Source organism: Mustela nigripes, chromosome 2 (genome assembly GCF_022355385.1).
Source record: "Mustela nigripes isolate SB6536 chromosome 2, MUSNIG.SB6536, whole genome shotgun sequence".
Classification (NCBI taxonomy): Eukaryota; Metazoa; Chordata; class Mammalia; order Carnivora; family Mustelidae; genus Mustela; species Mustela nigripes.
This window is the reverse complement of record NC_081558.1, coordinates 86,861,188-86,880,053: the sequence shown is the minus strand read 5'-3', so window position 1 is coordinate 86,880,053 and position 18,866 is coordinate 86,861,188. Positions and strand designations below refer to the sequence as shown.

Below are 18,866 nucleotides of genomic sequence, written 5' to 3'. Positions count from 1 at the left end.
AATGTACAATCAGATGCTGGACTATATTAAGATCAAGTCAAAATTATTACACAGAAAGTAACATAAAACTCTATTCAGGCATAAACTAATGGATATAGTGATTTGACTAGGTTTCACTCATAGGACAATAATGGACCAGGCACTGAGGTTACAGATTTTTACATTTAAAAACAATTTTGTGAACTAAGCATAAGCTTTTAATATATTTTATTTGTTAAGATTTTATTTATTTATTTGACACACAGAGAGAGAAAGAGAGAGAGAGATCACAAGGAGGCAGAGAGGCAGGCAGAGAGGGGGAAGCAGGCTCCCAGATAAGCAGAGAGCCCAAAGCAGGGCTTGATCTCAGGACCCTGAGATCATGACCTGAGCTGAAGGCAGAGGCTTTAACCCACTGAGCCAGGTGCTCAGCTTTTAATATATTTTAAAATGATGAAAGGGTTCTGGGGTCCTATAAGTTTGGAAACCACTATATTAAAACAAAGTTAAATACATTTCTTTAGAGCAAGATTTCAGAGCTTTAATGCACACATGCCAAGTATCATCAAAATTGCAGGCAATGCTTCAGGAATTATTTGATCACAAAACTACTACTTTTTCCTTGCAAAACTGTAACAACTATTATCTTGAGGACTATTAACAAACAGTTCCTTGGAATATGGCTTGGGAAACACTAAAGTAATGTACCTAAGAACTTTTATTTAAAGGTTTAGCTTGCTTAGTACTAATTCAAATGCAAAAGAATACAAGTTCTGAAAGTAAAGTCCTAAAAATAGTTCAGAATACCCAAAAGGGGAAAAAAGATAAATGCAACAGAATTTTGTTAATGTATAATACAAATACCAACTGCGGTGGAAAGGCAAAGTTTTCTATTTAGCAATGCTTTAAAGAAGCCCATACCAACTGCTAGAGAAACTATACTTCTAATTCAGGTGAAACAAAAAATAAATGAAAAACAAATTATGAAAGATACATATATATGGCATTTTATACTCTTTATTATTTGATTTTCATAAGATCTGAAATCAAATATTAAAAATATATAGACAGCTACAATAATTTCTCAATACCATTCATTTTGTGGATGTTTTTACATTTAAGAAAAAAAACAAACAGAAATACTTTTTACCACTCTGGATAATGGTTTGTGATCTGGAGAATCTACCGTGGAGGGCAGTCATGTGCAGTGGAGTTTTCCCATCCTTGCTCTGAAATAATCAAATATGAAAGATTTAAAATTATTGTTATATCTGTCATATGTAACCCTTAGTTTTATTTTGAATATCCTCCTGCATCTTTATCTTGTAAAACTACTATTCAAGCATTAAGTTTAGCTCAAACTTACGGAGGTAAAAGAGCTGTTCAGAATTAGGAACTTTTTTTTTTAAAGTACAGATATTATAAAGCACAAATATACAAAACAAAACAAAACAACCAACCCTCAATGCCTACAGTTTACCAAAAGCTCTGCACGGTAGTGTAATCCTAGTATCATTCCTATTACAAAGGTGGAAAAACTGGAGCACAAGGATATTAATGATTCAACCAAGGTCACATAGTCAGTAGTGGTACAACTGGGATGTTTCCCACCTTTCCAAAATTTGACCCTGCTACAGATCTTTCATTCTAAGAAATGCTGAATCCCTCCCTCAACCAAGGAAAAGTGAAAGTCAGAATTAACTTCAACCACTATAATTCACTTTAAAAACTTAATACATTAATTTGTTTACAATTATTTGTAATCAATACTGTTAGCTTTTTTCTCAAATTACTTAAAAAAATAATCATACTGGCTGGGTATGTGCATATTTAATGTACAAACTCTGAAATTCTAGAGGACTTTATCAGAACATACAATGTGACCATTACAAAGAAAGAATCTATTTTGCAATTTCTAATCCCTCAACAATATTCAGCCTATCTTCTGTGTGTATATATACTTAAAAACGAAATGCAACAAGTGTCCTAAGTTCACACTAAAACTGTATAATGCAGATCTCAAGAAATTCTGTCATTATACTAGAATGTTAGATGAACACAATTACCTATCAATGTGTTTGATTCCATAATTTTACATTAATTTTTTCAAGCAAACTACCCAATAGGCAATTTATCTCAAGGAATTCTCAAACCTTTGGAAGCAGTGTGTACACAAGAGGGAAAACAAAGCAAAGCAAACCAAAACAAACCCAAGCAAACAAATAAGGTAGGCTCTGGAGTCAGAAAGACCTGAGCTGAATCCTGGTTCTGCCAGTTACCAGAGCAAGAATTAGGAGAAGCTGTCTATCTTCTTGGGCCTTCACTTCTCAACTGGAAATGGATATACTACCTGGACCTCACAGTCCTGCTATACAGAATATACTATCTTCTGTAAACCAACCATATGATATATGGGTGTTTTCATCTATGTACCAGTTATTCTTTCAACCAGAAAACAAAACAAAACAAAACAAAACAAAACAAAACAAAAAGCACAAAAACATTTTAATAATGGGATTCCAGTTTGGAATGTTTTTTCAAAATGTTCCCTATCATATCTTGATTCTTTAATCTTTTACCTTACATAATCTTTTACCAGACATAAAAAAAGTAAAAATAAAAACTAAACGGTAATATAAATTTAAGTTCATAAAATGATGAAATGTGAAATATAATTATAGCTAACATTTATATACATAGTAAGCACTATGTTCCAAGCAGTTTTACAACACTTTACATATATATATATCAGTCATTTGTGTCTTAAAACCCTATGACTTATATGCTATTGACCGTATCTTACAGGCCAAGGTGTTAAGAAATGTAACCAGATCTCACAGCTAATCCAGGTGGCACTGGATTAACACTTTTACTCTCTACTACATACTTACTGATCACAAAAGTATTCCAAATATACTAAAACAAACAAACAAAAAACCCCCAAAAGATTCAGGTTACCAACTACAAAGTCCACCTTAAAGACATGTTATATGGAGGAGAGTGCATTTATTTCTCTTTGAATTGGGGAGACAATGGGTAGATTTTTTTTTAAAGTCACCTTAATTAATTTTAGAACAAATTAGAAGTTTAAACAGGAAATAAAGATCCACCAAAATTCTAAGAGTTGAGTTCACAAGTGACCATAAATAGCAACAAAAAATAAGCCACACACATTACTTTTTATGTTTAAATTTTAAATCAAATTATTTGACGTACTTTACCTGACCAAAATTTATTCTTAAGAATAAGGTGAAGTGGGAAAAATGTGCATTTAAGGGATGCAATCAATGCAGTAGGGCTCAAGTCAGTAAGAAAGGTTATAAAAATCCAGACCTGGATTGGTTTTTAAACTTCACTCATTTTATTTCTATGTAGTACTTTGTGAAACAGCCAATTAATAAACCTATAAACAAATAATTGAGTAATTTCAAGCTTAAATTCATAATTCAATTTCTAGTCATCCACAACTTGATCAGGGACAGAAACACCAAAATGGAGAATGGCGTAAAAGAAAAAAGATGAAGCAGGGAGTAAGAGGTGACATGATAAGGAGAAAACAAGGGTTACAATTTTTTTTTACAATGTAAGGCAAATGTCAAAGCCTTATTAGCTCCTTAATAAAACAACAATTTGATAGGCACTGATTTGATAATACAGGAAATACAGGTGTCAGGAATGAAGATATATTCTTGAGTGAATATATATTCTTACTGGTTGAAAATACATAGTTATTAATAATTTTTATATAATTTCAGAGCTGGAAGGTACCTTAGAAGTCATTAACATCATGACCTGTGTTCCAAAGGAACATGGCTATATGAAAACTGGACAGCTGCATATAAATGGGATGTCATACATCCCCAAGCAAGATTCAGGCAACTTTTTAGGAAATCGATTTCTAAACCAGTATCATTGGCTTGCTCCCTTCAAATCTATTTAGCTACTAGAGTCAGCTGTGTAGGCACTCACATATGAATCAAATGATCTACCAGCAAGTTATATTAAATATTCATGGCACTGTATAAAATACATAAAAAGGCTAATTTTTACCCCTTAAAGACAGCACTATAGAAACTAAAAGGTGTGTCACAGCTAATGATATAGGTAAGCCATGATACTTAATATTTAATACTCAACAATGATTTAACTGTAGTCACCTGATCATAAACAGGTCTCAGAGGCTAAAAAAACTGGTTATGATATTTTGAAAAATGTTAAAATCTAATCTTCATTAAAAAATATTACTAGGCCTTTAAGGAAACAAGTAACAAATGTCTCTCCTTCACAAGAGTTTAGATACTGCTCTACTCCCCGATTATTCAAACAGCAGGAATTCTTCAAATTTAACTAAGGAGTTCAAATTTATTATCAGTAAATTTTTAGTAATTATTTAAACTATTAAAAAAACTTTAGTAGGTGACTTGACTGGGAACTGGAAGCTTTAAATGTATATTCTTAGAAAAGGCATTTTAAACATAATCATAACAGGAGTTCTTTATAATACCTCATGCCCATTCCTTCCTTGGGTGTGATGACTATAAATTCTTCCTATAGCTGAGAGAGGAAAATTTAGAGCAATGATTATTATAGATGGATTTGCTGCTACTGTAGCTATCAGACAGGGTCAGCGGTGTCACTAAAGGTCTCTCTAAAGTGAAGAAATATAAGAAAATGTACTCCTTTCTTTACCAATCTGAAGACTGGCTCATGATACCCACAAAAGCAGCTGAAATCTTAAGTAATTAAAGTTCTGAAAAACACATTTTAAGGTTAAATGTTTTTACTAATCCTAAACAGTTCAATTTTATTTGTAGTTTTCTTTTCTATATAACACAAGATATAGACTGGCGAATACTCTAAGAATGAACTGATGTATAAATATAGAAACAATCAGTGAAAGCATCTTGGAAAAATCAAAACAATGATTACACATTATAAACTAGTGTTCAAAACTGTGGCTGCATGTGCTTTTTCACAGAATTATACAGAGAAAGTACATTTATTTTGGTTCCAGAATTTTCACGTCATTTCTAAAATTCAAATGCCCATTCCTAAAAGTGAATGCAACAACAAAAAAACCCCACAACTATTCCTTATATGTAACACACTGTGGTCTTTTAATTTTTATAAAATTGAAAAGAGCTTCGAAACAAAAGTTAAAAGATTACCATGAACACCCATATATATATACCAGCTGGATTCTATCACTAACATTTTACTATACACACATCATCATATATCAATCTCTCCAACCAGCCATCCACCTAATTATTTGATGTTTTTCAAAAGTTGAAGATATGACTACATATTATCTCTAAGCACTTTGGTATGCTTATCATTAACAAGGGTTCAACATCACTTTGGTTTGTTACCTCCTAAGCGAAAATTTACATGCAATGAAGTGTACAAACCTTAAATGTACCACTTTATGAGTTTTGTTAAATGTTTATTTACATAAAAAAAAGCCTGTCAAAATACAAAATATTATCATCACCCCAAAAAGTTCTCCTAGACCTATTTTTCATCAATCCCTCCCCACAGAGGCAACTTTTTTTTTTTCAACTACAGAATCTAGAACCCCATATAAGTGGAATTTCATCTTTTCTAGAACCTTATACAAATGGGACTAATACGTATATTCTTGTGTAAGACTTTTTTTGTGTGTGTAAGACTTTTTAAAGATTCACCTGTGTTCTTGTCTATAAATAATTTGTTCCTTTTTATTCCTGAATGGTATTTGTTACTGATACTATTTTATTTTTTTTTAAATATTTAATTTATTTGACAGAGAGAGATCACAAGTAGGCAGAGAGGCAGAGAGAGAGAGAGGAGGAAGCAGGCTCTCCGTGGAACAGAGAGCCTGATGTGGGGCTTCAACCCAGGACCCTGGGATCATGACCTGAGCCAAAGGTGGAGGCTTTAACCCACTGAGCCACCCAGGCACCCTGATACTATTTTAAACAGCAAAGTCCTAAATACTACAGTATGGATTCTGATTTTATTTCATACCTTCATATTGACGTCAGCCCCATTGCCCACTAGAAGCTCTAAACACAACGCTCCATGTGTTGATGCAGCAGCAAAGTGCAAAGGGGTAAATCCTTTCTCATTCTTTTGATTTACATTAGCACCACAGTCTATAAGTTCATTTACTACAACATCTTGTCCATTATAGCAGGCTACATGAAGAGGTGTATTTCCATAGGCATTTGGTTCATTCATCTATTGGAAGAAAAAAAAATCTCAGTGTTAAAGTAGTCTTATTACTACAAGAATGAGAGCTCTTTTAGAGATGTTATGGTTGTAAGCATGTTAATGGAGTCAGAAATGGGTAAATAGACAGGTAAGACTTTGAATTCTAAAGTTCTTTTAAAATAATGAACATTAACAATAGCATTTTGGTGTCAAATAGACTTTTCACATTCAGGGAATATAATTTACACTTGCAATGTCTACTTCAGACAAAACTGAATGATTGCAAGAGTGAAATTTTAGGAAAATGAAAACAACATTTATTTTTTCAAAGATTGTATTTAATTATTTGATAGACAAAGATCACAAGTAGGCAGAGAGGCAGGCGGGGTGTGGGGGGGGGGGAAGCAGGCTCCCAGCCGAGCAGGGAGCCTGATGCAGAACTCGATCCCAGGACCCCGAGATCATGACCTGAGCCAAAGGTAGAGGCTTCAACCACTGAGCCACCCAGGTACCCTGAATACAACATATTTTTAAAGGTCTTTAAAGTAAGGTACAGTCATAAGAATTAACTCTAAGAATCATGATAAATGAACACAAACTAAAAATTCTGAGAGACATTGAATAACATGCTTATTTTCAGCCTTTACACTTGCAGTGACAAAAGATTGAAGTTGGTAACGAAGTAAAGGTCAGGATTTAAAAAACTGAGTGGTACCTTTTTCTATCTATTTCATTTTTCCAACAAAGCTGAGCTCTAGATATTTTCCAGCCTTAACATGTTAACATTTTACCAGAATGAATGTGCTCTCCATACTGAGAAATAATTCTTGAGCCAAGTTTCTTTTTTGGTTCTGTTTCTAATAAATAAAATGGGTGAATACTTTAAAGCTTACATAATAAATGTGACCTTTGCCCAAAGAGATGTCTAGCCCTCACCCTTGTCTTCTGGGCGGTAATCTACGGTATATCCAATAGGAGTGTCCTCGTTTAGGGTGGGAGCTGGCTACACTGGATCTCAGAGTAGGACTGGCCATAGTCAATGTTCTGAGGATAGGATATGCCAATGCCACCTAAACCAACCATGTGATTTAGGATGCAGGATTTGGAGCCCTCAGTTATCAATGGACTTGGAAACTGAAATCAACCATGGGGGCAAGTGGTCAATCAATCATACCTATAGGGCGCCTGGGTGGTTCAGTTAGTTAAGCATCTTTCCTTGGCTCAGACCATGATCCCAGGGTCCTGGGACTGAGACCCATAACAGGCTCTCTGCTCAGTGGGGAGTCTGCTTCTCCTTTTCCCTCTGCCCCTGCTCATGTGCTCTCTCTCTCATTCACTTTCTCAAATAAATAAAATTAAAAAAAAAATTTTTTTTAAATAAAAATGTAAAGGAACCCCAATAAAAACTCTGAAAACAAAGCTCAGATGAGCTTTCCAGTTTGGCAATACTATGTGTATACTTTCACACGCTGATGCTAGGGGAGTAAGGAGTCCTAACACCATGGGGAAAGAATGAATGCTTTCTGTTTAGAATACTTCTGGACACTGCCCTATGTGTCTCTTCCTTTGGCTGATCTTAATTCACATCTTTTTTTGTATAATAAACTATGAATATAATAGTTGTCAGTGAGGTTTTTTTTTTTTTTTTGTTTTCTTTTAAGTAGGCTCCATGCCCTGCATGGGGACAATATGGGGCTTGAACTCACAACCCTGAGATCAAGACCTGAGCCAAAATAAAGAGCTGGAGACTTAACTGAATGAACCACCCAGTGCTCCTTCAGTGAATTTTTTTTAATCCTTCTAGTGACTTAATGCCCCAATCCTGTAATTCATCAGAAGTAAGAGGAGCCTTATTTGGAAGTGCTCTCTTACTCTGAAGTTGGCCTCAACTTATCACAACTGTATATAACACTTTCTCTTCTGAAATCCCTGATAACAGAAATTGAAGAAAGTGAAAAAATAACACTTAACTTTAGTCAAAGTACCTACATTTCATCACTAAAAAGTAGGAGACACGGAACAGACTCTCCCTCAGAGTCTTCAGAACTTTGAAAGATTAAATTTGTTGTTTTAAGTCACTCACTTTATAGTAATTTGTTATGGAAGCCCTGGGAAACTAATAAATCATGCAATTAGAGGCCACATGTCAGTAAACAGCTCTAAGTCTCATCATTTATTCCAAAGAACTCTCTGTCACTAGAGTTTACAAATGTTTATTTTACTGTCAATAACACAAATTTAAAAAACTGCATCAGAATGGACATGAAACAGCAGTCAGAAATAAGATGCTCATTTATCTAGATCAAGGGTACTGTAAGACATTATGCTACTCTGATGAAATAGAGCTAGAAGAGCTGCTGAAAAATAAAACTTCTATCTATTTGCAATCTACAAGACCCTACCTAACAGTATGTTTAGATTTCTGCAACATCTCACAATCCTGACATTTTCAGTTCCTACTTGTTTGCTTTAGGCAAAGAGCTTCATATTATCCTTAAAGCTTCAGCTCTACAATTCTGCCTTGTGTTCTTTATCAAACTAGACTAGTACATTTTTTGGTTTGTTTTTGCAGTTGATCTAAAGTCTTCCCTCTAGCAGAGCCTAACCCTCTCTCCTAATTTGTTCTTTTTAATCTGTTCTGAAGAACCAGACAAGTCTGTCAGAACGTACCTAAAATAAGAGTAAATATACAAAGAGGGGCATAAAAGTCAAGTGCTTAAAGGATGGCCTGTGAAAGTGACAGGTATTGTTAGCTATCGTTGCAGGAATCAAATATAAAGCAGCAATTCTCCTAACTAAAAATATTTATTTTTAGGTATTGTTAGCTATTGTTGCAGGAATCAAATATAAAGCAGCAATTCTCCTAACTAAAAATATTTATACAGTAAGGAACACTTACAGTTTATGGGCAAGAAGCCTCTGGTTTTCCTGCCTAGCTCTTGCCAATATCCTGTAATGTGAACTGCTACAGTCAATTAAAGGGATTATTAGACTGAGCAAATAAGACTAACAGTAAACTAGCCACTTAGAAAAAATAATCCAAGTGTATCTGATCAGCTAGTATGGAGCTATTAATCCTGGATAGTGATGAAGAAGAAAAACCTGTATCATTCATTCACCTTTGAAATATCCTTTACCTCTTAATATACTTTGACTAATTACATGATCAGATATTAACATACTATATATTATGTAAAGGACGACAAATATCTAATTAAAAGACAAAAATATTATTCTATAAAATTATCTTAAAATTTGAAATAACTTCTGCCAGCAATGAAATCATAAACACATAAATTGCCTCCTTCATTTATACTGCTCAATCTATACACCTACATCAACTCCAAGATCCAGAAGGTACTTGACTACGCTGATCATTCCACTAGAGGCTGCTGCATGAAGAGGTGTGTAAGACTTCTTATCCTTGCATGTCACTTCAGCTCCATGTGCCACAAGTAATTTCACTACTTCAATGTGACCTGAAAATGTGTTTATGAGAGGGGGAAAAAAAAAAAAAGATGAGTATAGGAAAATATAAAATATAATCCTGGATATCTTTTTTAAAAAAAAGTAAAAATGCAAATTAACTAAATAATGCATAAGTCACCAATAAATCAAGGGTAAATTTTTTTTAAAAGATTTTATTTATTTGACAGAGAGAGATACACAGAGAGAGAGAGCACAAGTGCATAGAGTGGTAGGCAGAGGGAGAGGGAAAAGCAGGCTCCCAGCCAAGCAGAGAGCCTGATGTGGGGCTTGATTCCAGAACTCTGGGATCATGACCTGAGCCAAAGGCAGACACTAAAACCCACTGATGCACCCAGGTGCCCCAGAACTCAGGTAATTTTAATAAATGTTGACAGAGGTAACTAATTGAAAACATCATATTTGCTTATTTTATCCAGTGACAACCTTTTATCTAGATAACCCTCTTTTTGTCTAGATCTTACTGTTTTCAAGATTGTTTAATACATTCTCAAGTTCTGAAATTTGCATTTTATGTCAGTGTAACACATTAGTTTACTTTTCTCTGCCTTAGTGGAATCTTCTACTTGAAAACCTGGGAGTGACTGTGTCTTGTTTCTTAAAAACGTTCAGCTTTTAGAACATGTGGTTAAAAACTTCTCTTCCCCTATTATTTCTACCAGATGTCCTTAACGAACTTCAGTTTGCTACTCACCTTTATATCAATCAGGACAGGGTTATATATGTTGTGGTTAACAATCAATTACTAGCATTTTATTTCTCATCAACACTATGATAGTTTGGCAAGAGGGGTCTGCTAAGTCATTCAAAGACACAGACTCATACAGCTGACATCATCTTGAATGTGGCCACTGTTCCAAATAGAGAACAGACTTTCTGTATACAAATACAGAACAGACTGTAGAATCTCAAATCAGCAATTAAATGCTTAAATTACTGCTCGGGCCGAGAGGTGATGTTGCTTTTAATTCACTAGTCAGAACTAGTCCCAGGCCCCAATATACCATACAAGGAGGCCAGGAAGGGAGACAGGTATCCAGAAGGTGGGAGAACCACTATGCTCCTTTTATTAATCTCCCCGGTCTTTATCAGATTAGATTATACACTGCTTTCTTCCTCTATGAGTGATAATGCTTCCTACCTCCGTGCCTTTGTTAATGAGATTCCTTTACTGCATGGAATGTTTTGCTTGGATGCCTCTTTGCAAGCACTGTACTGATTCATCCCTGAAGGCCCACATGAGTACTCATTTTCCCTGATCAACTCTGTCATTTCTCTTTCCTAGAAGTCTTAAAAGCCAAAAGCACCATATACTTGTAAATACTATCTAATAAGTATGTAATACCTTCTGATAGTTCCTTAACTTGAGTCATTACTTAATTGCCCCAAATTACTTTTATGCACTGCTTTAAGAGCATGAGTTAACATGAGGTGGTAATCAAGGTAAACAGTATTTATTCAGCACCTTCTATGTCAAAATCATCACCTTAAGGTGACTGGAGGTAGAACTTGGCTGAATACCGCTAGAAGTACTGAAAGTGAGAGGAAAGATGAATGTGTAAAAAGGATCTTACAGAGGTTCATGGTCAGAGCAAACAAAGGGTAGGGAGGAGAAAATGATCAATTCTTTGGGGAAAGAGATGTCGCTCTGACCTAATAACAGATAATTCAGTAATAGCATAAGGATAAAGTATACAGCCTAACAGAAAAGGGGAACTTCAACCAGGGGACAGAGGGCCAGGGCAAATAACGAAGTCTGTGAGAAATACAGTATAAGACTACATGTAATTTTAATGTCTCTTGCACTAATATTGACCAATTCCCTGAACATAACACCTAGAGAGAACAATGACTTGGACTTCTGGTCTATGAGACCAGTCAATTGCTCCCTACTTTTACTTGTTTAGTTCTCTTTAATCCTGAATGCTTTGGATAGCTGAACAATTTTAGAAGCTATGTGTCAATACTCCTCTTTTTCCATGCTGAAAGAGGTAGGGAAAGAATTATAAATCCCTCAATGTTTATGCTCAAAAATTAAATAAGACCCAAGAAACAGGGAACATCTTTTTAAATCTACTACTGGCCTGAAAAGCAACACCTAGTGCATCAAGGAAAACAAAGCCATCTGAGGAGGGCTCCTGATATATACACACCCAGCTATTCTGAGAGCTCAATTAGAGGCAACCCACAAAATCTTCTGGGCTTCAATTTCATGAAAATAGCTGTTTAGTTAAGTCTTAATTCTTTGGAGGTAAAAGGCCTGATGCATTCTGCTTTGAGTTTAAACCCCTTAATATAAGGTATGCAGTTTTAAATGATGCAGATCAGCTGCTCCTAAACTGTCCAGAAGGATAAGGTACACTAGAATATTCAGAAAAGTCCCCAAAGACTTAAAATATGAAAAATGTACAGGCTGTGAGGAGGGGACTTTAGGATGCTATAGGAGACTTGTTTCTGGATGTTTACCTCCAAGTAACAGAAGAAAGTTGCCCATGATGTAACCAGAGGCACGAATCTTTGGTGTGAGAGAAACATCAGATGCCCAAAATGTTCAGCTTTTGGCTTTCAAAAGAGGGACATCTGATAAGGATGTTAACTTCCAGGAACTTTCATTTTTGATACTCCTTTACACTCATGCTAAAGGACAGACTTGCAATTCAATATGGATTCTGCTCTTTTTGTTTTTCTACTATAGGCAAAAAATTTTCCTGGACCTTGGGTTATCTACATAATTGGTTTGAGTGCATTTATTTTCTTCCACTATAATATTTTACAATTTTATATAGTTTTAAAAATTAACAGTCTTCCATCAAATTTTCCTTTAATCTTTTATTTTTAATGTGAGAGACAGGAAAAGACAAAACCAAGACCAGGAAGTACTGAGGTTAAGTTATGCCTATAAGAAGGGTAGCTGGCTAAATGTGTTTGTAATTAGGCAGTATGAGTGGTAAATCAAGGAATAACTCCAGTATTACACAGGTCAGTCCATATGCAGTTTTTCTTAAGCCACAGGAGCCAGAAGAGCAGAAGCAGAATTACACCTTTGTCAGGGAAGAGAAAAAAACTCTGAGACTCCATGGCTGCAAAAAGGAGGAGCTGTTTTTTCAGTTTTATTTTGGAAAACTTGAAAAATTATGTCTATATTCATATCTTTCAGAGGTACAATGCTGGCCCTGTAGGACTTGCAAGGTTCATGGCAGGTTATACTTCCTCCATGCTTAGAGATATACTTCTATATGCATGGTCTTGGCGCCCACGAGTCAGTATTTCTACTCTGCTCTTTTTCTGCACTTAAAAATACATTGAGGTAAGCTCAAGATCTGCCTGCTCTCTGGCTGTCCAAGTTACCTCCAGAACCAGCTAATGTTTTTGGTAGTGCCCTGGACACAATGTTGCATGGTTTGGGGTGGTCTACCGCAAGACTGTTTTCCCATGAGCTTTGCTAGTTTTAGAGTGCAATTTTGCAAATCCCAAGATTTTTCAAGAACATATATATCATGTTACTACAGAAAAACCTATATACTCTAAGCCTTAGTTCCCTTCTATGAAATTACTGTTGTAGAAATCAAACACAATGATGCCTATTCAACACAGTGGTAGCCCAAAATAATAGGATTCCTAAAGCATCTTCCTAACTTCTACCTTAATATTCCCATAAAAACAAGGATGGATGTAAGAATGGGCTTTCAGTAAACACCAACTTAGAAAAATTATGTTTCCCAGACCTGTGTCTAGTGTCTCTCCCTTTAAAGGTAAAAAGAATTACTATTATTTTTAAAAATTTCATTTATTTATTTGACAGAGATCACAAGTAGTCAGAGAGGCAGGCAGAGAGGGGGAAGCTGGCTCTCTGCTGAGCAGAGAGTCCAATGTGGGGCTTGATCCCAAGACCCTGAGATCATGACCTGAGCCGAAGACAGAGGCTTAACCCACTGAGCCACCCAGGCGCCCCAACAGAATTATTTTTAATCAGCTTTTAGGAGAAGAGGACCCAGTACATTCTTGTTCTGGCAAACCCCTCCCACTACCAGGCTGGTTCCACTTGGGCAGCAAATTTAGATATGGTGTAACTTCCCACTATCCTAAAAAACAGATGTCATACCAAATGCAGGAACTAAAACGTACAAATTTTCCTGAGTACATAATGTCAGAAAATGAAATTCAAAATGTACATACCCATATATGCTGCCCAATGAATAGCCCGTCTATCTTTCTTGTCAAAAGCATTAATATTGGCACCTCTAGACAAGAGTAGTTTGACCATCTGTAATAAAAATAAATTTTCATTAAATTCAGAAGTAGAATTATTCATGAATGTCCCTCATGATGACTACTCATCTCAATCTCTCTGAATTTCTGCATTTGTAGAAAGGAAGAAGCTAGACTAAATATTAAAGATTCTTTAACGTAATTTAATAAATAGTAAAACAAAATATGAAAAAAAGGATTTGCAATGGGTGTTATTGAGCAGGTATCAGTATCTTTTAAAGATGCTACTTTGTGTCCTGATATTTTATGAACAATGAAGTACAAATCTGGAAGGTCTAAAGGCAGAATAGTTAACAACAGGTTTATTTCTTTTAAAAGCCCAAGGTGTTTTTAAAATATAAAGTGTATTCTTATCCCAGAAATGTCTTGAATTCAAACACAAATGCACTATATATAATATGATTAGACCTGAGGGTCACTCCACACAGTCTGCTTACCTCATAATGTTTCAAGAACAGTATTTCTATTCCATCTAACCATATTTACAATGGATTCCCCCATGGAAAAGGGCACTCCATGTTTCAAAAAAGGGACACAACTGTGACCTAAATTGGAGTGAAGGCAAGGATTCTTTATGTTGCAAAAAACAGAGAAACAGTGAAAACAACACTAGCTCTCAACCATGGAATCTTGGCAATGTCACTTTACCTCTTTGAGTCTCTGTGTCTACAACAAAAACAAAGGACTGGACAAGCTGTCCTCCAAGGTTCTTGTAATTCTGGTGTTTTCTTCTTTCCTAAGCCTTCTATGGACACATAAACCCCACTCTTTGCCACTACAACACCTAACATTAGGCAATGTTTGTTGTGTAAGATAACTAAATACTAATTTTCTTAATTTTTTTCTTTTGAGGGTCTGTTATCAAAAAATTTCTGACTAAATGTTGATAATAAACTACAAGAACATCTTTTCCAAACTCTTTTTTCCTTTGCTACTATCCTTCTGGGAACCCTATGAAACTGCTCTTCCTTTATTATTTTTTCCACAACAGGACATACTTTTCACATTGTGTATTCTTGACAGTGTTCTCCGTTGTCTTTTCAGGTTGACCAGGAAATTCAAAAGCATGGGTTCTATCTGAGAAGTAAACTTCTCAATTTGAGAAATTTATATCATGAACAGAAGTCTGAGGATTTACTGAAGGCAAAATTAGATAAAAACAAACAAGAAAGTTTTTTTTTGTTTTTTTTTTTTTTTTTTTGCTATTCCCATGGACTGAATCACTAAAAAGGGTAAGTTCATTAACTATTGGGGTGGGGAGTGGCAGGATGAAAGGAGAGAGAATGACTGTCTAATCGAACACCACCTACCTCACCATGTCCACTAAAAGCTGCATGATGTAATGCAGTCCTCCCCGCTCTATCAGACACGTTTACATTACTCAGAAGAGGTACCAAAGCTTCAGCACACTTTACAGCTTTATTAGCAGCGGCTATGTGTAAAGGGGTTTGCCAATTTTTGTCTCGAGCATTAACATCTGCAGAATGCTTCAAAAGTACCTGCACTGCTTCCTGAAACATAAGAAGATAAAAGTTACAAAAGACAAATGATTTAATAGTTTTATTTTATTTTTAAGATTTTATTTATTTGTGAGAGAGAGAGAGAGAGAGAGAGAAAGAATACAAGCAAGGAGGGTGGCAGGCAGAGGGAGAAGCAGGCTCCCTGGCTGAGCCAAGGAGCCCAATGGGGGACTCAATTCCACGACCCTGGGATCATGACCTAAGCTGAAGGCAGACACTTAACTGACTTGAGCCACCCAGGTGCGCCGAGTTAACAGTTTTAGAAACTGTATATATATTAAGTAACTAATATTTCCAGAGGAAATAAAAAGTCTGGTAGAACCTGCTATAAAAAGTAGGAATTTACCCAAGAAAACAAAATATTTTGGACTAAAGGCTGTACTACTCAGAGCTGTTAAAAGATGCACTGAGATAAAACATTCCCCTTTTCTGTCCTCCTATAAAAGGCATAACAAGATCAAAATGTGCAAAAACAGATACTGATAAATATTCTTTAAAAATATTCATTATAGGGGTGCCTGGGTAGGTCAGTTGGTTAAATGTCCCAACTCTTGATTTTGGCTCAGGTCATGATCTCAGGGTTGGGAGATAGAGTCCCATGTCAGGCTCTGTGCTCAGCAGGGAGTCTGCATGAGGATTTTCTCTCTCCCCCCACTTTTGCCCATGCTCTCAAAAAAAAAAAAAAAAAAAAAGGAAAAAGAAAAAATGTTCATTACTTCTCTTGTTTTTCTAGATAATAAGATACAATTAATTTATACTTTCAACAGTTTTAAGGAATTGTTTGTTTTGCAATAAAATATATAAAAATTTAAAGCATACTATCTCCCAAATTAGTATACATTATATTTTACAAATGGAAAAATCACTAGTATCTAGTTTATTAGAGACAGAGGGAGAGAGAAAGATAGAGAAATAGATGCTGTGATAAAGTTATTGTTAAGAAGTCTATTTAGGGCGCCTGGGTGGCTCAGTTGGTTAAGCAACCGCCTTCGGCTCAGGTCATGGTCCCGGAGTCCCTGAATCGAGTCCTGCATCGGGCTCCCAGCTCCATGGGGAGTCCGCTTCTCCCTCTGACCTTCTCGCCTCTCATGCTCTCTCTCAAATAAATACATAAAAATCTTTTTAAAAAAAAAAAGAAGAAGAAGTCTATTTAAAAGCTTAGTATCCAAAGGGATTTATCTCCCAGAAGCACAAGGAAAACTTCACAATACATCTATAAATTGGGACTCATGGCTAGATACTAAGGAATCCAGTATGCTATCTACATTAAGCACTACAGTCAGAACTAAACTTAGCAATAATTTCTCCTTGCAGTGATAATCCTATCTTTGGCAGATGAATGACAAAGTACACATGAACTGAAAAAGACCAGAATCAGAGCTAAGCCCACTAATACTGACTTTTGGTTTTCTTTCTTGTCCTTTTTTCTTTTTTCCCCCAAGATTTTTTTAATTTATGGATGCCTGGGTGGCTCAGTGTGTTAAGCCTCTGCCTTTGGCTCAGGTCATGATCTCAGGGTCCTGGAATCGAGCCCCACATTGGGCTCTCTGCTCAGCAGGGAGTCTTCCCCCGCTCCCAACCTGCCTCTCTGCCTACTAGCGATCTCTCTCTCTCTGTCAAATAAATAAATAAAATATTTTTTAAAAGTTTTTGTTTATTTATTTGACAGACAGAGATCACAATTAGGCAGAGAGGCAGGCAGAGAGAGGGAGGGAAGCAGGCTCCCTGCTGAGCAGAGAGCCCGATGCGGGGCTTGATCCCAGAACCCTGGGATCATGACTTGAGCCGAAGGCAGGGGCTTTAACCCACTGAGCTGCCCAGGCGCCCCAATAAATAAAATATTTTTTAAAAAAGATTTTTTATTTATTTGAGAGAGAGAGAGAGACAGAACATGTGCAAGCTAGCAGGAGAAGGGGTAAAGGGAGAGGGAGAGAGAATCCCCAAGCCAACTTGGGGCTCCATCCCAGGACCCTGAGATCATAACCTAAGCTGAAACCAAGAGATGGGCTCTTAACCAACTGAGCCACCCAGGCCCCCCGCTGACCACTGATTTTTTTCTTAAAAAAACAAAATAAACAAAATTAAAAAGTGTTCCCAAGCATTAAGCAACTATCAATATGTCAAGTAGGAAGGAAGACAACTAAAAATACTATTATCTGTGATTCACAAATAGTTTTTTGCACCTTTCAAATAAAAAGTAATCAGAACTATTTGAAATATGGGAAAGAGTGTAAGTATTTAACAAGACTGATAAAAGATTAGAGAGATCCCTAGTAGTCTATCAATCTCCTAAGGAAATCAGCCAGCAAAGAAAGATATATATGGAGACATACTCTAGGCCCCCATTCTACTCTAGCTATCTGCTCCAGAGAAATTTTTTTTTTTAAAGATTTTATTTATTTATTTGACAGGCGGAGATTACAAGCAGGTGGAGGGGGTGGGGGCAGGGAAGCAGGCTTCATGCTGAGCAGAGAGCCCGATGTGGGGCTTGATCCCATGACTCTGGGATCATGACCTGAGCCGAAGGCAGAAGCTTTAACCCACTGAGCCACCCACCCAGGCGCCCCTGGCCCAGAGAAATTTAAAAAGACCCACCCACTCAAGAATAGCCACAGCAGGTTTATTCATAAGAACCAAAAAGCAGATATGCAAACTGTTGTGTACCATATAATGAAATACTCCTCGGCAACAAATGTATACAATATGAAGGAGTCTCAAAAATATTAAGTAGAACAAAAAATTCACAGCACAAGAATACATAGTGTATGATTACATTTTTATAAAGTTCTAGAATAAGTCAAATTATCCTATGGTAGAAGATATCAGAACAGTGGTTGCCTCTGGGGACAAGGAAGACTGACTGGAAATGGACATGAGGTAACTTGCTGGACTGAAGGAAATTTTCCATATTTTATTGGGAAAAAACTTACAAGAGTGGGTACATGGATGGATACCTGTGTCAAAACTCAACACTATATACAGCATCTCTGCATTTACTTTAAGTTATACTGCAATTAAAAAAAAGGAATATGGAAAAAATGATACAGAAAGGAAATGGTACAAACACACCATCAGGATTCTCCATCTCAAGAAGGGCATCCTGTGACTTAGAGGATTAAAACTAACACTATACTGGAAAATGTTAGTTAGTGTGCTAATGGATATACCAGAAAATAATTAAAAACAAAACGAACAATTTGTAATTGGATAAATTAGGCAAACAGCATACTACAGATGCCAGGCTTGCCTTATTCATTCCCACTCTGGAATTCACAGTACATACATTAAATCCTCTGAAAAGTCTGGAGAATACTTATGTTCCATTAGCAAGAAATAGAAAAATCAAAACTATTCTTCTGTTTCACTGAAAAGCAGAAATAAATACAGTAGGTAAAGGAAGGTAAGATGTTACCTAAG

At 36.0% G+C, this 18,866-nt stretch overlaps 1 protein-coding gene across 9 annotated transcripts in view; it reads right to left on the bottom strand.

Moving 5' to 3' along the window:
• The window catches only part of ANKRD28 (ankyrin repeat domain 28), a 205,623-nt gene that overhangs the window by 41,098 nt on the left and 145,659 nt on the right, over positions 1-18,866 (bottom strand). For all 9 annotated transcript variants that reach the window (XM_059390886.1, XM_059390889.1, XM_059390893.1 and 6 more), the window contains 5 exons: positions 15,240-15,440; positions 13,837-13,924; positions 9,511-9,653; positions 5,989-6,201; positions 1,130-1,208 (listed from right to left, as the gene is read on the bottom strand). In XM_059390886.1, the coding sequence (XP_059246869.1) occupies positions 1,130-1,208; positions 5,989-6,201; positions 9,511-9,653; positions 13,837-13,924; positions 15,240-15,440 (724 nt within the window). The remainder of the gene's footprint in view (positions 1-1,129; positions 1,209-5,988; positions 6,202-9,510; positions 9,654-13,836; positions 13,925-15,239; positions 15,441-18,866) is intronic.